Below are 25040 nucleotides of genomic sequence, written 5' to 3' on the forward strand. Positions count from 1 at the left end.
TAATGGTGTAGACTTGTGGGCAGTGGGTTTTGGGGGGATTTGGGGGGCTCAGCACACAAGGGAAGGGTGCTATGCACCTGGGAGCTCTTTTACTGTTTTTTGTTAATTTGTAAAAGTGCCCCCTGGGTGCCCGGTTGGTGTCCTGGCATGTGAGGAGGACCAGTGCACTACGAATCCTGGTCCCTCCCACGACCCAGTGCGTTAGAGTTGTTTGTTTTTGAGCTGGGTGCCTTCATTTTCCATTATCGCTGAAAAACGAAACCACCCAGTTCAAATCCGCACAGATCCGATGCATTTGGCTGGCACAAACTGTATTATCGGAAAAAAGATGGACAATCATTTTTTTTCGAAAATACGGTTTGTCCCGCCCCTTCACGTACCCATTCTTGGAGATAGACGCCCATGGAGATGGGCGTTCGCGTTCGATTATGCCCCTCCATGTGTAGGCCTTTGTCGATATATCAAATGAGGGATAATAAATAATGCTATAACTGGGTGTCTGATAGTAGCCTATTCTATAAAGGAAAGTAGGTGCCTATTTTCCTTTATAGAATGCTAGTGTAACAAGTGAGGTGTATGCGTGTAAATTGGATGCAAGCACTTAATGGTAGCAATAGAGCTTATGAGGCATATTTTCAAAGCACTTAGCCTTCCAAAGTTCCATAGAAACCTATGGAACTTTGGAAGGCTAAGTGCTGATGATGCAGTGTCCAGCTTGGCGTGTCACCAGTGCTTCAGTGTTCTGTGTTAGTGTTCCCTGAGGAAGAATTGCGAAACGGGACCATCGGAATCTACACGCAGGAGCAGACTGTGACCCAGGCCATAAAGATAAAGTTGAAGATAAGTAACTTTGTGGCTTTTGGCACTATATATGAGTGATTTACACGCAATCTGGAATGGATAGTTCATGTATAAAGTGAAGACAATGGACTAATAATTTTTGGACACGTTTTTTGGATGGGATTAATTTTGGTTCTTGTTTGAATAAGCAAAATATAATTTTCAAAAAAAATCTGTTTTTTTTCAATGGGGATTTTTTCAGTCTATGATGACTTGTTGTGCGTGCAACACAGTTGAATCCTAATGTTGCCGTACTAGTTGAGACTTTTCCCCCTTTGATTTTTTGAAGTTTTGATATAGACAGTATCACTCTGCTATTTAGATTCTGTGTTCTGGAGATACACGTGTAACCTGCCCAGAGTCCACCTATATGTATGTCCACCCTCAAACTACACACATGGTGGGAAGTGAAGCCAGAACAGCTTGAGCACTTATGGATGGCATCAGTTGAGAACAGTAAATAAGACGCCTGCTCCTGAGGCAAATGTGATCTGTCAGCTATTACCCATGTAACATCTTCAGCGCAAGAAGCTAGAGACTTTCATCTTTAACATCTTTGCAGTGGCCCAGTACTGTGTGACTCATAACTGATTGTGATGGAAGGAGCAGCCAGAACAGCTTGGGCGCTTACGGATGGCATCAGTCGTGAATGCTAAATAAGATGCCTGCTCTTGAGCAGCCACCCCAAAGGAGAGAGCCAAAGGGGCATGTCACAACCCTTTGTGCACACCTTTGTGTGTGAGACTTGTGGACGTTATTTTATATTTAACGTTTTAATTTTTCTTTTAACCTTGGTGGTGTACTGAGGATTGGAATTATCATTAACATCAGGTCAGGTTGTCAATTTATTTGCCTTACATACAGACATTGTTAGTTGACTAATAACACCTATAAGTTTGTAACAATGTATTTGTTAGTATTAGTTTTGGGAAGAAAAGATGTGTGTAAAGATCTAGGCTGGCAGATTACAGTCATATCTCAGGAACGCAGTCCCAAATGGGGTTATGAGGTGGTGTGGCATTCTTAGTAACATAGTAAGTGACAGCAGATAAAGACCTGAATGATTCATCCCATCTGGCCAACGGTCAAATTCATTATTAATTTAAGATTAAGTAAACAATGAACGTGGTATTATGTACTTGACCATGGTCTTTCTTTGGTGTTTCTGGGACATAAACCGTAGAAGTCTGCCTGGCTCTGTTCTTATGTTCCAACTACTGGAATTGCTGTCTAAGCTCACGCCAGCCTATCCAAATCCATTTCGTCATTTGCGGGACGCAGACTATAAAGTCTTCCCAGTACTGTCCTCACATTCCAAATTGCTGGAGTTTTTGTCAAAGCACTCTCTAACAGATCCTACAATCAGATTAACCATACAAGCCTGCCCAGCACTGGTCTTAGTTGATACAGCCAGAGATACCATCTAAGCACCACTTGACATGCAAATACGTATGCAACCCTTTTTGTTTTTTATACCATTCATTTTCTAATTAAAGATCTTCTGTGTTCATCCCACACCTTTTTGAATTTTGCCACAGTTTTTTGTCCACCACCTCCCTTGGGAGGGCATTCCAGGCATCAGCCACTCTCTCTGAGAAAAATAATTTTCTGATGTTACTCCTATGTCTGCCACCCCGCAACCTCAATTCATGTCCTCTAGTTTTACCATTTTCCCTTCTCTGAAAAATATTGTTTCTATATTAATACTTTACAGGTATTTAAATGTCTGTATCATATCTCCTCCATCCCTTCTCTCCTCTAAGGTGTACATAGTTGGGACTTCCAATCTCTTCTCATACCTCTTTAGGCGCAAACTCAATATCATTTCTGTCGCCTTCCTGTGGACCACTCCAAGTCTTCTTACATCTTTAGCAAGATACAGCTTCCAAAACTAAACAAAGTACTCCAGGTGGGGCCTCACCAGTGACTTGTACAGGAGCATCAACCCTTCCTTTCTTCTGCTGGTTACACCAGGAGTAGCCTAGTGGTTATTGCAGCAGACTTTGATCCTGGGGAACTGGGGTCAATTCCCACTGCAGCTCCTTGTGACTCTGGGTAAGTCACTTAAACATCCATTGGCCCAGGTACAAAATAAGTACCTCTATATATAGTATGTAAACTGCTTTGATTGTATCCACAAAATGGAGGTATATCCTTTTCTTTCCCTCTTCCTATACAGCCTAGCAAAATGATGATTTTGCACTTGTTTGCATTGAATTTTAATTGCCAAACATTAGACCTTTCTTCTAACCTTTGCAGATCCTTTTTCATGTTTTCCACTCTCTTTGGGGTGTCCACTCTGTTGCAGCTCTTGGTATCATCTGCAAAAAGGCAGACCTTAACTTCTAACCCTTCGGCAATGTCACTCACAAAGATATTGAACAGAATCGACCCCAGCACTGATCCTTGAGGCACTCCACTACTCACTTTTCCTTCCTCCGAGTGAATTCCATTAACCACCACCCTCTGGCATCTGTCAACCAGTTCCTCTTCCAGTTTGCCACTTTCAGGGGCATAATCGAAAGAGAAGGGCACCCATCTTTCGACACAAATCGGGAGATGGGCGTCCTTCTCTCAGGGTCGCCCAAATCGGCATAATCGAAAGCCGATTTTGGGCGTCCTCAACTGCTTTCCGTCGTGGGGACAACCAAAGTTCCCGGGGGCGTGTCAGCAGTGTAGCGAAGGCGGGACAAGGGCCTGGTTAAGAGATGGGAGTCCTTGGCCGATAATGGAAAAAAGAAGGGCGTCCCTGATGAGCATTTGGCTGACTTTACTTGGTCCCTTTTATTTCACGACCAAGTCTTGAAAAGGTGCCCGAACTGACCAGATGACCACCGGATGGAATCGGGGATGACCTCCCCTTACACCCCCTGTGGTCACCAACCCCCTCCCACCCCCCAAAATAAATTAAAATACATTTTTTGCCAGCCTCTGTGCCAGCCTCAAATGTCATACCCAGCTCCATCACAGCAGTATGCAGGTCCCTGGAGCTGCTTTTAGTGGGTGCAGTGCACTTCAGGCAGGTGGACCCAGGCCCATCCCCCCCACCTGTTACACTTGTGGTAGTAAATGTGAGCCCTCCAAAACCCCCCGAAACCCACAGTACCCACATGTAGGTTCCCCCCTTCATCCCTAAGGGCTATGGTAGTGGTGTACAGTTGTGGGGAGCAATTTGTGAAGTCCACTGCAGTGCCCCCTAGGGTGCCTGGTTGGTGTCCTGGCATGTGAGGGGGACCAGTGCACTACGAAAGCTGGCTCCTCCCACAACCAAATGCCTTGGATTTGGTCATTTTTGAGATGGGCGTCCTCTGTTTCCATTATCGGCAAAAACCAAGGTCGCCCATCTCTAAGGTCGACCAGCTCTAAGGTCGACCTCAGTGTTGAGATTTGGGCATCCCCAACCGTATTATCGAAACGAAAGATGGACGCCCATCTTGTTTCGATAATACGGGATGCCCCGCCCATTTGCGGGGACGTCCTCAGAGATGGGCGTCCTTAGAGATGGTCGTCCCCGTTCGATTATGCCCCTCCACGGGGCCTAAATTTAGCCTGTCAAATTTATTCACGAGCCTCCTGTGAGGAACCGTGTCAAAGGTTTTGCTGAAATCTAAGTAGATTACATCTAACACATGTCCCCAATCCAATTCTCTGATCACCCAGTCATAGAATTCAATCAGATTCATTTGGCATGATTTACCTTTGGTAAAACTATATTGTCTCGGATCTTGTAATCTATTGGATTCCAGGAAATTTACTATCCTTTCCTTCAGCTTTGCTTCCATTACTTTTCCAATCATCGAAGTGAGGTTTACCAGCTTGATCCAGCTTCTTCTCTGTCACCACTTTTGTGAAGAGGGACCACATCCTCTCCTGTCTCCATGGATTTATTAAACAGATGTTTAAGAGGTCCTGCTAGATACCCCTCTGAGTTCCCTCAATATCCTGGGATAAATCCCGTCTGGTCCCATGGCTTTTGTCAACCTTCAAGTTGTTCATGAACACTTTCTTCCGTGAACGGTGCTATATCTGCTCCATTCTCACATATACATTTGCCAGTCAATCGTGGTCCTTCTCCAGGATTTTTTTCTGTGAACACAGAGCAGAATATTTGTTTAGCACATTTGCTTTTTCCTCATTATCCACATAGCAGTTCACAGCATCATTCAGTCTCACAACTCCATTTTCTGCTCTTCACTAATGTACCTGAAAAAATGATTGTTGCCCCTCCTTACAGTTCTAGCTATTTGTTCTTCTGCTTGTTCTTTTGCCAGACATATCTCTCTCTTGGCTTCTTTCAGTTTCATTCAGTATTCTCTCTGTGCTTCTCTTCTTGAGTTTTTTTGTATTTCATGAATTCCAACTCTTTAGCAGTTATTTTTCAGCCACTTTCTTGGAGAACCATACTAGTTTCCTTTTTCTCTTGCTTTTATTTACTCTCTTTACAAAGAGGTCAGTAGCCATATTTGTAACTCCTTTCAGCCTGGACCACTGCTTTTCCACTTCTCGCATGTCCTGCCAGCCAATCAGCTCTTTCTTCTGGTTGTTAGTCTGGTTGTGAGCCCTTGGGCCCCAGACGAGGCCTAGTATAGGGGTTAGGCCAAGGCCGAGGGTGGGCCAAGCCGGCACTACACACTACCCCAGCTTCCAAGCCCTGTACACACATGCAGCAACCAACTTGCACCTCTAGAAAAGGGAAGATAGGGCAATCAGGCGGGCCTCACGGCCTAACGGGAACCGATTCACTCAGAATTCAAGCATGCGGGCCTCACGGCTTAACTGGAACCGACTCATGCTTAGGGAGGGAAGAAAGAGACTAAACGAGGAGTTCCCCACGGGGACTGGAGCACCAGCAACACCCTCGGTGCTGGTAATCAAGGAGAAAGGGAAGCCTACATAGAAACACATCAAGCCAAAGCCCAGCACACACAAACAAAGTGAGGGACTGTAATATAAGATACTGTAGGCAGAGACCCTCAGCAGACAGGGAAGGGAAAAGTCCCAAAAACGGAGTGCGGAGCCTAACACACACACACCCAGCACAGAAAGAGACAGTGGTCTGTAATACAGGAGGTAGTACAACAAAGGACTGAAACAAAGGGAAGACTGCAGTAAACAGACAACTCCAGAAGCAGAGGAACTCTGCAAACAAAAGGTTAATCCAAGCTCAGCACACACACACAGCAACCAGAGGCAGGGCACCCTGCAGACAATGGGTTAATCGGGAGTACACAGAAAGAACAAACAAACAACCCCCACGGAGAGAAGCAAAGGGTCCACAAGGGCAAGACCTGCCAAGCAGAAAACAAACACGGCACAAAGGGAACTCTGAAGGAAGGGGAAGCAAAACATGCAAACTGGAACAGAACGAGGTAGGAACTCACCACACAGCCAAACAGAGAAACACAGGTGCAGTGAGAGAGGTAATTAAACACACGCAGGCAGGAGTCGGCAGACAGAGACAGAGCAACAGAAACTGCAAGCAAGGGAAAGAGTAACAATTCCCCACAAGCACAGAGCTAATAGCTCAGATAGAGCAAAGGTAAGGCTTCAGCAGAATTGGAGTAACGCCAAAGCAGGGGTTGTAGGGAAATGTAAGCGTAAGTAGATCAGACTGACATCAGCTCAGCCCCTGACGGACCAATCAGGAGCGGTTCCAAGCATTCCACTCTCTGACTAGCAGAACTCTACCAGAATCATAACACTGGTATTCCCTCATTTTACTAAAGTCAGCATGTTTGAAATCCAGGACTTTGAGTTTTGAGTGGCTGCCCTCCACTTTAGCTCTTATATCAAACCAAACCATTTGATGATCACTGCTGCCCTGGTTGGACATTAGACACACTTTCCCCATTTGTGAGCACCAGATCCAGCATCACTCCTTCCCTCATGTGTTCCGTCTCCATTTGTCTGAGCAGAGTATTTTGAAAGGCATCCCTGCTCTCTCTACTTCTTTTCGATTCTGCAGATGGAACTTTCCAACCTCCAACCTGCATCCGGCAGGTTGAAATCCCCCGGCAACAGCACCTTTCTTTTCTTCCCCAACTTTTGGATATCTGTAACCAGATCTTTATCTAGTTCCTCTGATTGTGTTAGAGGTCTGTTGACAACACCCATGTGGACAGAGGTTCCATCATCTCTTTTCAAGGTGATCCATATTGCTTCTTCCTGTTCCCAGGCTCCTGGCATTTCAGTCACTGTGATATCATTTCTAACATACAGAGCTATTCCTCCACCATTATGTCCAACTCTGTCTTTTTTTAAAAGAGATTGTAGCCTGCCATGTTTGCATCCCATTCATGGGCATCATTGAATCATGTCTCCGTGATAGCAGCAATATCTAAGTCTGTCTCTAACATCAAGGCTTGCAGATCGTGAACTTTGTTACTTAGACTGAGCATTTGTGGTCATCGCTTTCTAGCTACATTTCAGTGGCATCTCATCTTCTGTTTAGTTTTTTCTGTAGTCTCACTTCCTGCTGTGTTGCTAAGTAATTTGCTAAGATTGTTGCAGACTGTTAACCCTATTATAGTACACCTGTTCATACCCATTCCAACCAATCAAGATGACTTTTATTCTGTGTAATAATTGTGGTGCTTTAGTTCCAAGGCACACCATCTGGATGCTTTGATTAATATAGTTTCTGTCAACTTGACAAGAAACAGTCCGCCTATTCCCCCAGATTCTATGTAGTGCGACTTAAGTTGCAGATGCAAATCCAGTCGTATTCAAGTACTGTTCCATGTGCTTCACGATATTGCCCCTACTTCCATTGTTACCCCTGATTATGATCCTTCTGTTCTATCTTTGAACTCGCTAGCTTCTGCTTGGCAAACTGTTATTTCTGCATGCTGCTCTAATGGACCTGGCTATAACATCTGAGCCTGCCATAGAAGCTGGTGGGTACTATTTTTATTCAAATTTTGGGGGGATGGGAGGGGTCATTAACCACTGGGGGGAGTAAGGAAGGGTCATTCCTGAATCCCTCTACTGGTCAACTGGCCATTTAGAGCACCTTTTTGTGCCTTATTTGTTAGAAAACAGATATAGACCTAAACAAAGTTTTCACCCTAGACATTTTGGTTTTATTCCATTATAGCTGTAAAACATCCAAGTGTTAGGTACACCCTAAGCCTGCCCTAATCATGCCTTCAAAATGCTGCTAACATGCCTCCTTGTGATTTGGACACACTACCGACGAAATGCATAGGCAGATGTCCTCAAAACAGGTTTTGAAAATACTGACTTGGACGTTTTGAGAAGAGGAGTGTGGTAGCCGTGTTAGTCCACTCTTAAGGTTATCAATAGAAATCAAACAAAATAAAACATGGAAAAGAAAATAAGATGATACCTTTTTTATTGGACATAACTTAATACATTTCTTGATTAGCTTTCGAAGGTTGCCCTTCTTTGTCAGATCGGAAATAAGCAAATGTGCTAGCTGACAGTGTATATAAGTGAAAACATTCAAGCATTACTATGACAGTCTGACAGGGTGGGAGGATGGGGGTGGGTTGGAGGTATGCATGGGGACATCAAAGCATATCATTGATATTCTAACAGAATGGGTGTTAAAATATTCAATCATTCTGACTTCAAAGGACTTACGTTAGCAAGGATCTGTGGTTCCTAACCCATTATAAACCATAAAGCTGTATTTCTCTGTTGATCATCCCACCCCTCACCTATCCACACCCATCCTGTTAGAATATCAATGATATGCTTTGATGTCCCCATGCATACCTCCGACCTGTCAAGAAATGTATTAAGTTATGTCCAATAAAAAAGGTATCATCTTATTTTCTTTTTCATGTTTTATTTTGTTTGATTTCTATTGATAACGTTTTGAGAAGAAATCCGTCCAAATGGTGCTTTATGACACTTGGACGTTTTTCTCATTCAAAAATGGACCTCATTATGACCAAAACATCCAGAAAAGTAATCACAGAAGCAGTATAATGTGCCTCAAATTTAGATTGTCATCGATTCAGGTACTCAAGAAAACACAAAAAATCAGCAGAACTTACCTTCCACCCTAAAAATAGATCATCAGTGAAACGCCACCAACACAGTACTTGCTGGAGAAAAATCAAAGTGTTATCCACATTCCTCAAATTTTGCCATGAACACATTGAGGGAGCAAAGGAACTCCCATCGCTACTCTTAAGAGTTATTAATAAAAAGAGCCATCAAATGTTAAATAGTTATAGCACATAGAATCTCACTGAGGCATAACATAAGAACATAAGAATAGCCATACTGGGTCAGACCAGTGGTCCATCTAACCCAGTATCCTGCTTCCAACAGTGTCAATCCAGGTCACAAGTACCTGGCAGAAACTCAATTAGTAGCAACATTCCATGCTACCAATCCCGGGGCAATCAACTGACAATGGACTTTTTCTCCAGGAACTTGTCCAAACGTTTTTTAAATCCAGATACGATAACCACAGTTACCACATCCTCCAAGCAATGAGTTCCAGAACTTAACTATTCGTCGAGTGAAAAAATATTTCCTCCTATTTGTTTTAAAAGTATTTCCATTCAGTGGTGTAGCTACGGGGGGGGCCACAGAGGCCTGGGCCCCGCAAATTAATTCCGGGGCACACGGTTTGGCTGGCGGGGGTCCCAAACCCCTGCCAGCTAAGGCGTTTGTCCTGCACTGGTCTAACATTGCATGGCTAAAGTGAACCATTATCTGGGCCCTTCTGGTATGTACACATTGTCGTTGACCCTTTTCCACCCTCCCATCCTAGCTCTATTGAGCACATTCATTGGAGCTGCAGGTGCTTGTGGTCGTGCAGCCGCAGTTATGCAGCACGTGAATGAATGAAGGAGGCGGGGGGGGGGTTGTTTCTGAGCGCGTTCCTGTATAAGAAATGAGAGACGGAGAAGGGGAGAGCGCGCCTGGTGGGGGTAAAATCAACAATATTCATATTTGATAATCATAATAATAATGGCGGAAGAGGAGTGGCAGCAGTGGTGTCTCAGGTGTGAGGAGGGCGGGATAAGCATGTGTAGATATGTGTGTGAGGCGCCGGTATCCGTTATTCGAAGGGGAGCGGGTGGGAGATCTGCTGATGGAGTGGGTTTAAAAGAATAAAATGTTGTTGTGAGAGTGGGTGTTTCAGTCTTGTTTGGTATAGGCTGGCTCTTTTTATCTGATGTGTGCGCAATGTGTGGGACAAGGCTCGGGCTTTGGTGGGTAGGAGACATTTTTTTTCTTGGTTTTCATGCTGGACCGATGGTACCTCGGGGGATTCTCTCGCGTTGGCAGTGGCTGAGGTGTCTCTGGGTGTCACGTCATGGACAGATGCTGGCTTTGCTACCCGTTGCTCTTTTGTGGAGCTCTGGGAGGTTGGTTGGTTGCCGTGTCTGCTGCTCCTAGAAAGGAAGGGAGAATGAGGGAGAGGCGGGATCAGTTGTACTTTTTGGTCGTGCTGGTTTTCTGGGGTACTGTTACCATTTCGTCATTTTGGCGATGGGAATCTCGAACACATATGTGACCGGGAAGTGCTTGTGTATGTGCAGAAGCTGAGAAAAGGCATCAAGCTCATCTTCCTTCAGTCCGAATTGTATGCCTTGATTGTTTTAGTATCTAGGATTTTTTTTTTTTAGTTCAAATCAAAGTTATTTTCACGTTATTGTTAAACTTTAAATGTCATCAATGATATCACTAAGAATCAAAATGGCTCCCTTCACATTACTTAAATTTTAAGTTGTAGTGTTGAATAACATGTTGGTTGTGTCAAAACGTTTCCAGTATCATGCCGTTGATATCTTTTCAGTTCATATTCATTTGCGCAAAGGGCTAGTACTAGTGTTTAATGGCTTCTGGAATGTCTGTGACCCCACTACCAAACATATCTGATTGGCGCCCTGTTTGGCGCCCTGTTCTGTTTTCAGCTCCATGCATGCTCTTTTTAATGAAACTGAGCAGCATGCTCAGTTTCATTAAAATGAGCATGCATGACGCTGAAAACAGAACAGGTACCAGGCAATGTGAGACCAGCGCGGAAAAAACGCTTTAGCTGGCAGGGGGTTGTGGACCACTGCCAGCCAAGGTATTGGGGGGGGGGGGCAGAAGTGGCAGCGGGAGGGCGACAGCAGGGAGGCGGGCCAAAATGTGCCCCCCTACCTTGGGCTCTGGCCCTCCTCTCGTCAAGGTCTGGTTACGCACATGGTCCTGACCCTTGGTGCATAGGTGGTGGGGATCCCCAAACATCCCCAGCTAAGGACATCCTCCAAGGTACAGCCAGAACTCCTTTCTACCAAGCTCTGCAGTCGGCAACAGCATCCTTGAGCCACCGACAACTAAGCATGCATGTGGTGCTTGCATTGGTGGCTTAGGTACATTTCTGCTGCCTGCCAAGCTTGGTAAAAGGGAGCTCTGGCCTCCTTCAGAGGAAGCCTTCAGCTGACAGAGCTTGAGGATCCTCGTTAGCTAAAGTATTTATATTTCGAGGTAGGGGTAGGGTGGGACAGAGGAAAGTTTGTGCCCATCCACTTTTGACTCAGGCCTACCCAAAATTGGTTGTTTGGCTGCGCCACTGATACAAAATATTTAAAAAAAAAAACCCTATCTTATATTTGGGCCAGTAATATATACAGAGAGGATAGCTTCCTTTTAGAATAAATGGAAGATTTGCAAGCATTATTATTTATCATTTTAAAAGGACGTTATCATGATGTTTTTTTCTTTTTCATTTTCAGGAAGATCTTGAGATACCTATTCCCAAGTACTTTTTGAAGGAGAAAATCAAAGTGCTGAAAGAGCGAGAGAAAATCCTTGCAGAAATTTTATCAGATGGTGAATTCCAGAAGCCTGAGTTGGTTAGTATAGCATAGAATATGTTTAATCTCTATTCATATTATTAAGTTAAGTTACATAAACCCTACTAAAGCAAGGTTTCCTAACCATTTCAATCCCATGACACATCTGTATTAACAAACATACGTGGAATTGGCAGTACAGTCATGCAAGGAATGTAACGCAATCCAGAAGACATCCTCAAAACAGACCAGCTGAAAATCAGAAAATTCTTACTGGTAGGAGACTCCATTATAAGAGGCATTAACTTAGGAACACAGTTCAAGGGTCCCAACCTAGTGAAATACTTTCCAGGATCCTCTGCTACCAGAAGTACCACCCAAATACTGAATGTGAATCAAGAAGAGAGTAAGGATTCTAATGCTGATATTGTAATCCATGCCTTGTAGCACTATAGAAGTGATAAGTAGTAGTAGTAGTAATCCACATGAGGACAGGTGACCTGGCCAATAGTAGCAAGTTTGAAGCACAGAGAGTGTTACAGAAGCTTGGGGAGGGACTCAAGTCTTTGGTTCGGACTGCAGCCTTTTCTGAAGTTATTCCTACATATGGGAAAGGAGAGGAACAACTACGTAAAACAGGAATTCAATAAGTGGCTTGAAGCTTGGTGTAAAGAAGAAGGTTTTAGATACATAGGAGGATGGAGTAATATTTGGAAAAATAACATGCTATATTGTAATGATGGGCTATACCTTTCTGTGATATGAAGAAGCATCCTTGGGAAGAAATTCAGACATTATGTTTCTAATTTAAATTAGAGGGTGGGGGTGACAAAAGGAAGCAAGGGAATTCAGAAAGTCATCCACAGGAAAAACGTGATGGCATTGCGGAAGGTAATGTTAAAACTATCTAAACTCACTTAATAACACATGGAAAGCAGAGAACACAAACGCTTGCAGTCTAAGTAAAAAAAGTTCAGGATTTGCAAGCCCTGATGTTTGAGGAGGAGTCAGATAGTGTTGCTATTACAGAGACATGCTTCAATGATTTCCATGAATGGTGTGACCATACTGGGCTATAATCTTTTTAGGAAGGATAGGGAGGGCCAAAGAGGTGGAAGAGTGGCACTGTATGTAAAAAATAATATCAGTCCGGCTCAAATGCAGGGAATCTGGGGAAAGGAAGAAGCTATATGGGTCATCCTAGAAAGAGAAGATGGAACCTGCATTCACCTGGTGTTATCTGCAGACTTCTGGCACAAATGAAGAAGCTGGACAAGGATCTGATAGAAGATATCCATAAGCTTGGAATGAAAGGGGAGGTGCTGTTGCTGGGAGATTTCAACTTGCCTGGTGTGGATTGGAATGTTCCATCAGCAGAATCAGAAAGAAGCAGAGAGATAGTGGATGCCTGTCAAATTGCTTTGCTCAGACAAATGGTGACCCACAAAGGAAGAGTTGATGCTGCATCTAGTGTTCACAAATGGAGGAAGTGTTTCCGACATCCGGGTGGGTGCCCACCTCGGCATTAGTGATCATCAAACGATGTGGTTTGATATAAAAGCAAAATCGGAGTGCAGACACACAAAACTCTAAATACTTGATTTCAAAAATCCTGAGCAGTTGCAGTACTCCAGAGAGAAAGTTCCCGATGGAAAGGGGCCCTTCTCTTGACATTGCCAGGAGAGGCTTTTAAATTCTTAGGAGTGTATATCCCGAATGATCTGTCTCAATTATATAAGATGAATGTTTCTAAAATGATGTCTGAGACTTGTATAAGATTGCAGATGTGGCAGGCCTATCCGCTCTCGCTTTTGGGTTGGATAGCCCTATACAATATGATGATTGTTCCACGATGGTTATACACCTTACAAATTCTCCCATTGTATCTCTCTAATAAGGACGAGAAGCAATTAAATCGAATACTGCAAAAATTCCTCTGGCGGGGGAAGAGAGCAAGAATACCACTGTCAACACTTCAGATACCGGTGGAATATGGGGGTTAGGGTTATTAAACTTAAGATATTTAACAATCGCATGTGGAATGAGAAACATCAATGATTGGTTTCAAGCTATACAATACTTTTCAGCAACTACGCTGGAGACCCAGCTGTCTAAGGATATCCACTTTAACTATTTGCTACATGCGTCAGGTGGAAGAACGAATCCAATGCTGCGATCTACTTGCATTTTTTCAACCGCTAGAGCAGTGTGGCGATGGATCTGCCGCCTGCATCATTTCTCAGCCATCGTCACTCCATATTTACCTATTTGTGGCAATCCAGACTTTCCCCCAAGATTAATATATGGTGCTTTTTTGAGATGGAGGCGAAAGGACCTGGTTTATTTGACACACGTCTTAACGGAGGAGGGCCAGATAAAGACATTTGGCAAGTTGCAAAAATAATACTTGCTTTTGCCAGCCGACCTCTTCCACTATCACCAATTAAAACATTATGTTTCCAGTCTTCCATGGGAGTCCTTAACGGAGGATGTTCAGGAGGAGTTAGCAGCAGCATTTTCGCTGGGGGCACAACAGAAGGTGCTGTTGTCATTCCATCATAGACTTATTAATGACACAGTCCCAGAATTGGACTTTGCAAGGTTGGCAGGGACATGGAGTGAGGAATTGGGGGTGGAGGTAACTGCAGTGCTACTCAAAGAGCATGTCATTGGTCTTCGAAAAAGCTCCATGGTGACGGCCCATTGGGAACTCCAGTACAAGTTTGTATTGTGGGCATATATTTCTCCATGACGAGCTTTTCATATGGGATTGTCGCCTGATGGAGCATGCATGAAGTGTGGAGCAGAGGGAGCAAACCTGGGACATATGTTTTGGAATTGCCTAAATGTAATGGCCTTTGGAAAAGATTATTAAAATTGGTGTCAGTTATATGGTTGATCCAAAGCTGCTGTTTGGGCAATTCAGGATAGGGCCGCCGGTGCCCCGGGGATTTCGAGACTTTGTGGTGTAAGCTATAATCATTGCAAAAAAGACCATCCTGTTGAGGTGGCTGTTCATGCACACCCCATCAATTCAGTACTGGTGTGGTCAAATGTTGCTTCTGATGCAACTTGAGAGATTGGAGACAAACAACTCGACCCCAGCCAGGGTCCGGAGATTCCAGCATAGATGGTCACCCTTTTGGGAGACACTTACTCCCACAGCAAGAGGACGTTTATTGAACTTGTAATTGCAGATATAGAGAAAGCATTTTTTGGTAAACTTGAGCACAGCTGTTGATGTTGGGAGAAGGAGGGGGGAGGTAGGGGAGGTGGGGAAGAGAGATAATGCTTTGTGTTTATGGAACTGGAGAGTTATTGTTTGTTTAAATACGCTTAATAAAAATGATTGAAACATACTTGATCTCAGACAATCTGATTTTGGTAGAATGGGGGAATACCTGAAGAAATAGACTGTATGGTTAGGCATTGGAGAAGTGGAAGTTGGTCCAAGCTGAATGCTGATATAAATATGGCAACAGATCTTTGTACAAGGAAAGTAGACAAAAACAAGAGGAACAGGAAGCCTATATGGTTCTTCATACAAGTGGCCGAAAAAATAAGGGCAAAAGAGGCTTCATTCAAGAAATACAGAAGAATGCAACAAGAGAATCATGGAAAAGATTACCAGATTAAACTCAAAGAAGCAAAGGGAAATACGGCTAGCGAAAGCACAGGTAGAAGAAAAAATGGCTATAGAAGTAAAGAGAGGTGACAAGACATTTTTCTTATATATCGGGGAAAGGAGAAAAGATGCTACTGAAAAGTCTCACACAAAATATGTGAACGTACTTATCTGAAGCACAATCTTCACTGTTATGAATAGCCCCAATATGGGTGGAGAAAATGCAGTGAATTACCTTAAACACAGCAGTTAACCTTTTTTGAATTATAATGTTCATGGGACAAGGAATTCATGGTGTGCGCATTGGTTTGACCTGGACTGAAGCGAAAGAGATTTCTGCATTATTATTTGTTGATTACATTTCATCAAGAGTGGACTTTTGCACTGGGATATCTGCATTAGTGAATTGGACTGTTTTGTGGGATATTCATAATAGTGAGAATATTGAAGATTGTGCTTCAGATAAGTACTTTCACGTTTTTTGTGTGAGACTGTTCAGTAGCTTTATTAATGTTAGATCTGAATGAGTATTATGTATTATTTGTGCTAGTTGGTATTGTATTTAGTAGAGACACAGAAATATATATTTTTGAATTTCCTAGATATTAGTGATTACATTTTAACTGCCAGACCTTTGACCATTCTTCTCATTTTTAGAAATCTCTTCTCATGGTTTCTACTCCGTCCGGGGTATCCACTCTATTGGCTATCTTTGTGTCATCCGCAACCCCCCCCCCCCCCAAAAAAAAAATCCCCAAAAAGCTTTTCCTTCTAACCCGTCAGCAATATCTCTCACAAATATGTTAAACAGAATTGGCCCCAGTACCAACCCCTGAGGCACTCCATTGCTCACCTTCCCTCCAAGCAGATTCTATTTACCACCACCCTCTGCCACCTGTCAGTCAACCGTGGAACCTCTCCCACCTCTAAAGATGTTTGATACCTACTTTGATGAATAAATGTTGGAATCTTGAAAGTGTGGTAATGGGTTTACTTGTTGAACTAAATGGCTACAATGGGTGTATCTATATGAACTGACTACGTTTGTATCTTTTTACATGTTCTATAGGATTTTTTGTATGTTATGCTGTGCTAGTTGGTATTGTAGTTAAAATTGAATACCAAGAAGTGCAGAGTGATGTACTTGTGGTGCAGAAATCCAAAAGAGATGTTCCGGTGCCAGAAAATCAGCTTGGCAAGGGACATTACTCCATTTACTTAGGGCCGTGCCACCTTCCACCGGCAACGCCGTTTTCTTAGTCACCGCAGTGATTAAAGAATCCACGGTAGGCCAAAGAAAGGCCTCCCGTTCACTTTCAGGCAAAGGATAGAGGCGGGACATAGCCCTAGCCACTTTGAGGCTCGCTTCCGGGACATCCCATTGAGCCAAAATTAAGGTGTGCATGGCATCATGCACGTGGAAGGTTCTAGGCGGGCGCTTCGTCCCCAGCATAATGGCGGAGCCAACAGGGGCTGAGGGAGAGACGTCCTCTGGAGAGGAAATCTTCAAAATGCTCATGGCCTGCACTAACAGGTTGGGCAAATCCTCTGAGCGAAAGATCCGCGCTGCAGAGGGGTCATCCGCTCCATCCGAGCGGGAATCCGTCTCCTCCAAGGAATCCCCAAAGGACCGTTGGGAGAACTCAGATACGCTGCCCTCATCTACATCAGAGGAAACAGAGTCCTCTAAGGCCTGGGAATCCACCCGAGGGCGTTTATTTCGACGTTTATTTAAATGTTTATTGCATGCAGTTCACTGAGGCAGGAGTGACTATTCGCACAGTGCCTTCCTTCCTGCCCAAGATTGTTTCTCGCTTCCATGTGAATCAGCAGCTCTGTCTCCCTTCCTTTCGTAGGGAGGACTACCCAGAGGAATACTCTGCTCTCAAATTTCTGGATGTGAGACGAGTCATCATCAGATACTTGGAAGTGACCAATGATTTCCGAAAATCGGATCATCTGTTTGTCCTGTTTGCAGGTCCTCGTAAGGGTCTGCAGGCTGCTAAGCCTACAGTGGCAAGATGGGTCAAGGAAGCCATTGCAGCGGCTTATGTGGCCGCGGGGAAGGTGCCGCCTATTCAGCTGAAGGCTCACTCCACTAGAGCTCAGGTTATGCGAGTGTTAATAGGAAACCAATGTAAGCTTCTTAGGAGGGGTTTCGCGCTTTCGAAGCGTGTTTTTCTGAAGATGAGTCTGGCAGCCGTGTTTTGTGCTGTTTGTAATTTTCTTATGAATTGTTGAAAGACACTCAATGTACACAAAAGCCCCAGGGCACTTATGAAACAAATCAAAAGATAACATATAGTAACATAGTAGATGACGGCAGAAAAAGACCTGCATGATCCATCCAGTCTGCCCAACAAGATAAACTCATATGTGTATACCTTACCTTGATTTGTACCTGCCTTTTTCAGGGCACAGACCGTACAAGTCTGCCCAGCAGTAAATTACTAGGGGAAAAACTAGTAATTCTGGGAGACTCCATTATAAGAGGAACTTAAGACCTCTGAAGTTAAAATGATGAAATATTTTGACATCCACCAGAGAGGACATAACAAAGATCTGAGTTTCACATCACAGTATAAAACATAAAATTATACTACTTTGTCAACTTCTGATTACCTCTCCCTGTTTCTCCCTGCCAATCTCCCCCTCCCCCCACCCCTATGTCTCCCTCAAGACTTTCATAATTTTGAATGGTGACACTCCTGTGGAGTGATGTGTGTTCTGATGGCCATTGGTACCAATGGAAGCTTTATATCCCAGTTTCTAGCAGAAGTTGATACATACTTTTTCAAGATTCTAATAATAGTTTTATTAGCCCTTTCAGCTTGACCAGAGGACTGTGGGTGATAGGTGATATGATTCTTATTTTCTACACCCAGTACTACTTACTACTAATACTACTTATCATTTCTATAGCGCTACTAGACGTACGCAGCGCTGTACACTTGAACATGAAGAGACAGTCCCTGCTCGACAGAGCTTACAATCTAATTAGGACTGACAAACAGGACAAACAAGAGATAAGGGAATATTAAAGTGAGGATGATAAAATAAGGGTTCTGAACAAGTGAACAAGGGTTAGGAGTTAAAAGCAGCATCAAAAAGGTGGGCTTTTAGCTTAGATTTGAAGACGGTCAGAGATGGAGCTTGACGTACCGGCTCAGGAAGTCTATTCCAGGCATATGGTGCAGCAAGATAAAAGGAATGGAGTCTGGAGTTAGCAGTGGAGGAGAAGGGTGCAGATAAGAGAGATTTACCCAGTGAACGTAGTTCCCAGGGAAGAATGTAGGGAGAGATGAGAGTGGAGAGATACTGAGGAGCTGCAGAGTGAATGCACTTATAGGTCAGTAAGAGGAGTTTGAACTGTATGTGGAAACGGATAGGAAGCCAGTGAAGTGACTTGAGGAGAGGGCTAATATGAGAGTAACGACCCTGGCGGAATATTAGTCGTGCAGCAGAATTTTGAACAGATTGAAGAGAAGAGAGATGGCTAAGTGGGAGACCTGTGAGAAGCAAGTTGCAATAGTCTAAGCGAGAGGTGATAAGAGCGTGGATGAGGGTTCTGGTAGTGTGCTCTGAAAGGAAAGGGCGAATTTTGCTGATATTATAGAGAAAGAAACGACAGGTTTTAGCAGTCTGTTGAATATGTGCAGAGAAGGAGAGGGAGGAGTCGAAGATGACCCCAAGGTTACGAGCTGATGAGACAGGAAGGATGAGGGTGTTATCCACAGAAATAGAGAATGGGGGAGGAGGAGAGGTTGGCTTAGGGGGAAAGATAAGAAGCTCAGTCTTGGTCATGTTTAGTTTCAGATGGCGCTGAGACATCCAGGCAGCAACGTCAGACAGGCAGGCTGATACTTTGGCCTGGATTTCGGCTGAGATTTCTGGTGTGGAGAGGTAGATCTGGGAGTCATCAGTACCTTCCATACATGCTAGATGACTTGACCAGTGCATTGGGGTCCTTGGCCCAAATTGACCTGCATGGGGAAACCCACTTGCTGAAGACAAGGTTTATCAGAAGGATGGCTGTTGTTTCTGCTTTTGCAATTGGGAGCGGGCAAGCATTCAACCCATTTGGTAAATATTCAAATAACTGTGAATATGTACTGATTTTCATGAGAGGATTGGGCCACTGGACCTATCCAGTCAATTAGAATGTCAGACCAGGGTATGGTAATTCCTTTGTTTCTTGGAGATGCCTGATGAGATGGTGATGAAGTTTGGAATCTACAACAGGTTAAAGAGGCTCTGGTGTATGTTTTTATATCCTGCTGCATGTAGGGCCAGTATGTCACTTGTCTAAAGGTTTCATATGTAACCTTATCAACTCAGTGTCTGGCACAGGGCTCATCATGAGCATATTGCAGCATGAGTCCTCAATAGGATCAGGGTACAATTCATTGGCAAATTCCATCATTGCTTGTTTGAATATGCAGGTCTTTAAGGATTTGAAAATTCCTTCATAAGTATATAATATCCTCAATTCCTCATCACCCTGACAATCATTCTGGGTTAAAGGATGTTCCTTGGGGTTCACAGTATAGGCACAGAGCCTTCTAATGGTTGGATCCTCTTTCTGTGTAGTCACCAGAACAAAAGAAGGCTCATTTGGCACCAGTGTAGCACTGGGGTGCAGGTAAGTTGCTTGATTTTCTGTCTAGTGACAACTTTAACATTCAAAAGATCCAGGACTTTCACCTGAAATGGCACCTTCCTTGGTAGGCTGATCTGCGAGGTCATTTTCCACTTTGCCTAGTTGATCGATTTTAGCGTGCCCTTTCACCTTCTTCCAGTGTATGGTCATATCATAATGCTGGACCGAATTATCTAAGGTAAGGATTAGATCTCCATACATGACTGGTTTCCCTTTTGAATTAAAAAAATGATTGGCTTTCTATGTTGAAAGGTGGGTCATAAAACTTCGTTGAATGTAGTCTGAGTCAGTGCAAATGACCATGGCTTGATTCCTTTCTTGATAGTAGACTGAACTGTTGCTGTGGTGGCATCAATTTCAGTGTATAATATTTCAGGTGCTCACTGGGGTAGACCTGGTCCCATACCACACCAATGCCTGCAACTGTTTTGTGGTTGGTTCCCTTCATTAGGCACACCCGTCTGCATAGACCTGAGGGTAAATGTTGTCAAGCCTTTCACCATACAATTCCGATTCTGTGTCTGAAGCCATGGCAGCATCCTCGGTCATGGAATCATTTATTCAGCTAAAGCTTGTGCTACTGTGCTGTTTTGCTTCTGTGTATATCTCACTTCCATAGGCCAACCCCGAAGTACTAGCATCCAAGAGATGATGCAGCTATTGGAAACATAGCCATACTTAATACACATCCTACCAAAAAAGCTTATTGGTTGATGCCTGATCTCCACAATCAACTTTTCTTTTGCAGTGCTCATACAGTTGACAATAAGTCTTTTTTGCAATCAGTATACTTCTTCTCTACTTCCAACAAGGCTTTGCTAGCATAGGCCACTACTAAGTGATCAACGTCATATTTCTGATACAGAACTGCACTCATACAATCCTGAGTAAATTCAAGCTCTAGGAAGAACTCTATGTCCCTTTCATGATAAGCAAGGCAAGGAGAGTGACCTAGTGTATCTTTTAATTTCTACATAGCTGCATCTTGCTCATGGCCCCATTCCCAAGGTGCATCCTCCTTCAAAAGTTTGACTAGGGGCCTTATGATCTCTGTATATTGATCAACGAATGCCAAATGAACTGTATTTTAACAAGATCCTTAGGGGAGGTGTATACACACTCAGGTATTTCCCTCCCTCCCTCCCCCCACCTCTACGCCATGGAATGATTTTCCAACCAGAGATCACAGGGCTTCTCCCTTTCAGATGGTAACTGCTTCTAATATCAGGTTGATAATCAATAAGTACATAGTGGACTCAGTTGTCTCCATACAAGGTCATGCACAGATGATCATTCCCAACTCTCGAAAACAGGAATTTGGATTGAAGAAGGCTACCTTTTTGGGAGCTTTTTGATGTACAACTATGTGGGACATCCTGGAATTGTAACTTTCATAGCACTCTCCACTTCATAGACTTGTGGAACAGTTTGACCAGATATGAGGGCCTTATGCATCTCAGATAAATTTACGGATCTTCTTCCATTCTACTCCAGAGGACATTGTTCACTCGGTTGACTAAAGTACCCAGTCTGACCAGACAATCAGAGCCAAGGAATAGGTGTTGTTGAAGTCGCCTTGCAACAGAAAAGCTATGGATGAAGCTCTTATTTACTTGCCTTAAGGAAATGCTACAAACTCCCACAATAGGCTTGACCCCAAATTAGGTATGGGAAGGACATGGACTTTTGCTTCACAAACGCTAGGGATATCTTGTTCTGTAGTTGTGGAAAGTGTCTCACTAATGAGTGTGAGGTCACTTGGAACCACCAGTTCTTACCTTGCCAGGTATTTCCCAGTTGAACCTCTACACTCAGGTCCTCTCCTCATAGTATCTCAGCCAGTTTCTGTGGGTGTAACCAGTGTGAGCCAGGGTTTGAGGAGGTACTTACCTCATTTGTTTCAGATGTTATTTTGTAATAATTGTAAACGCTTCATCTGATATTGAAGAACACTGGCATAAATAATGTTACAGTATTCTAAATATGTAAAAATAAGTGTAATCACCAAGGTATGTAGAATCTCAAACTCAAACAAATAACATAGTATGAAGATGTCTGAGGACTAGAAGACCCAACTGCCTCACTGAGGACACTTGAGCCTTAAAAGATAATATTGAGTCGATTCAATATGGCTGCCGTTGTTTGAGTCGGATGCACCTATAGCTCCTCCGAACTCCCGCTTTCAATATAGCGATGCCGAAGAGAAGGGGCCGGCCCTCCTCCACGGCTCCTCAGCAGCAAAGCCTTACCTCCCAACCTACCTTACAGACTTTTATTCGGAGGAACGCGGTTCCATCTGAGACGCCGGAGAGCAGCCTGCTGGTCCGCTCCGGGGTGGATGGAGACCCCGTAGCGCTCCTTGGGCTAGAGCTTTCGCTTAGCCCCGACACGAGAACTCCTCCCCCTCAACCACCAGCTGGTAGTATCTCTCGGATGGCGTCCTCGACCCCGGAGCCCAGAAGAGTAACCGGGGCAGAGTGTGTGGTGGTGCAACCAACCGGGGAAACCCAGACCAAGGGAGATCAAAGTATCCAGCAGGAAGGAGTAGTTTTAGCTACTCCTCAAACAGCAAATGAGGCTCCAGCCATGAGGGAGGACTATGGACTTTCCGCTAACACAGAGGTAGCAACGACTTCATTTCCTATGTCATTAGAAAAGCCAAGTGAAGTAACACTGGACAGTCTTTGGTTACTAATTTCTGAACTGGGAAAAGTAATGTCACCACAGATTAAAAAACTCTCTCGAGATGTTACAACTTTAGACCAAAAGACATAGGATATTGAATTTAAAGTAGATACAATGATAAATAAAAATAAGGAATATGAAAATGATGTAAAAAATGCAATTGCTTCAAGAAGCTATGACCAAAGATTTGATATCTCTCAGAAGAAAAACTGAATCCCTGGAAAATGCAGTAAGAAATAATAATTTGCGCTTTTTAAATTTTCCTCAACAACCTATGATAACTCCAAAGGATATGTTAAGAAAATACATAAGAGACATTCTGGGAGTGACTGAGGAGGCAATCCCTCCCTTTTCACAAATATATTATCTACCAACAAAAAATAGAGAAATTCTAGCTCAAGAACTTGATGTTTCAGAAATGCTGGAGGCATCAGATAGTAGGATGGTGACTCCTTCAACCCTACTAGTAACTGTAGCATTAACGCCAGATAAAAACTGGCTAATGAGACTATTCTTTCAGAATAGGGAAAAAACTTTTCTTGGACTTAAAGAGTTTTTCCCCGATGACACTAAAGACACCCAGAAACGCAGGCAACAATTCCTTATGATGAAATCTAGAGTTCTTCACATTGGTGCAACGTTTTTCCTAAGTTATCCTTGTAAGTACATTGTTAAATATCAAGCTAATAAGTATGTCTTTTATGATCCACCACAACTCACGGCATTCTTAACATCTAAAGAGTGTATTGGGAGGGGTGAGAATAGTTCAGTTTAATTATATATGGAACCCTTTTAAGGGTGTCAAACTCAGCAAATTCCTCTTTTTTCCCCTTAGATAAATATCTATATATGTAACATCTTTGAATCCCCAATGTGGACTTGAGAAAAGTTTGGGGAATTATATTTTTCCTGTTTAATTCATAAGAATTTGATTGTATTTCTTTTTTTTGAAACTGAACTTTCTTTTCTGTACAAGTGTATGCTTGAATATAATTTAAATTGATAAAATAATAATATAAAACAAGATAATATTGAGTCAAAAACAATCCTCAGGTACTTAAAAGAACTCACAGGCTGTATAGGAGAATCCCAGAGAGATACAGGTAGAGTGGGGGGGGGGGGGGCTTCAAGTGTCCTTATAATCAGCATACAGTAGTCTTGGTGGTGTTAAGTATTAGCCTATGATCTTTCAACCATTCTACTATTCTTTTCAAACAAACTCGCAGTGGGCTGAGATCTATAGAGATTGGAGAAGTTGGAAAAACAAGTAAAATGTCATCTACATAAAGATGCACTGATCCCACATTCCTGAATCAGCATTGCCAGAGGATTCGTAAAAATATTAAAACTGGGGATAGAATCGAGCCTTGCAGAACTCCGCAAATGACTTTGTATGTCCGAGACTGTTGTCCTGACCAATTGATCTTAAAGGATCTACCAGTTAAGAAAAAAATTCAAACCATTTAAGGACGTGACTTTGAATAGCAACATTATATAAATATTGGAGCAAGGACATATGCGGGCTGATTTTCGAAAGAGAAGGATGCCCATTTTTGACACAAATTGGAAGATGGACGTCCTCACAGGGTCATCCAAATCAGTATAATCGAAAGCTGATTTTGGACATCCCCAACTGCTTTCCGTCACAGGGACGGCCAAAGTTCAAGGGGATGTATCGGAGGCATAGTGAAGGCGGGACTTGGGCGTGCCTAACATATGGACGTCCTCGACCCATAATAGAAAAAAAAGGGCATCCCTGATGAGCACTTGGATGGCTTTACCTGGTCCTGTTTTTCTTACGACCAAGGCACAAAAAGGTGCCTGAAATGACCAGATGACCACCAGAGAGAATCGGGGATGACCTCTCCTTACTCCCCCAGTGCTCACTAACCCCCTCCCACCCTCAAAAAAACATCTTTATAAATATTTTTTGCCAGCCTCTATGCCAGCCTCAGATGTCATACTCAGGTCCATCACAGCAGTATGCAGGTCCCTGGAGCAGTTTTAGTGGGTGCAGTGCACTTCAGGCAGGCGGACCCAGGCCCATCCCCTCCCTACCTGTTACATTTGTGTAGGAAACAGCAAGCCCTTCAAAACCCACTGTACCCACATCTAGGTGCCCCCCTTCACCTGTAAGGGCTATGGTAGTGGTGTACAGTTGTGGGTAGTGGGTTTTGGGGGCTCAGCACACAAGGTAAGGGAGCTATGTACCTGGGAGCAATTCATGAAGTCCACTGCAATGCCCCCTAGGGTGCCCGGTTGGTGTCCTGGTATGTCAGGGGGACCAGTGCACTACAAATGCTGGCTCCTCCCATGACCAAAGGGCTTGCATTTATTCGTTTCTGAGATGGACGTCCTTAGTTTCCATTATCGCCGAAAATCAGAAACAACCAAGTCTAGGGACGACCATCTCTAGGGACGACCTAAATTTCAAGATTTGGGCGTCCCTGACCGTATTATC

General features: G+C 43.6%; 1 protein-coding gene across 1 annotated transcript in view; it reads left to right on the top strand.

Moving 5' to 3' along the window:
- Positions 1-25040, top strand: part of IQCA1 (IQ motif containing with AAA domain 1) — an 827164-nt gene that overhangs the window by 28105 nt on the left and 774019 nt on the right. Inside the window, exon 3 of the mRNA XM_030209164.1 lies at positions 11550-11669. Within this exon, the coding sequence (XP_030065024.1) occupies positions 11550-11669 (120 nt within the window). The remainder of the gene's footprint in view (positions 1-11549; positions 11670-25040) is intronic.

This window comes from Microcaecilia unicolor, chromosome 7, assembly GCF_901765095.1.
Source record: "Microcaecilia unicolor chromosome 7, aMicUni1.1, whole genome shotgun sequence".
Lineage (NCBI taxonomy): Eukaryota > Metazoa > Chordata > Amphibia > Gymnophiona > Siphonopidae > Microcaecilia > Microcaecilia unicolor.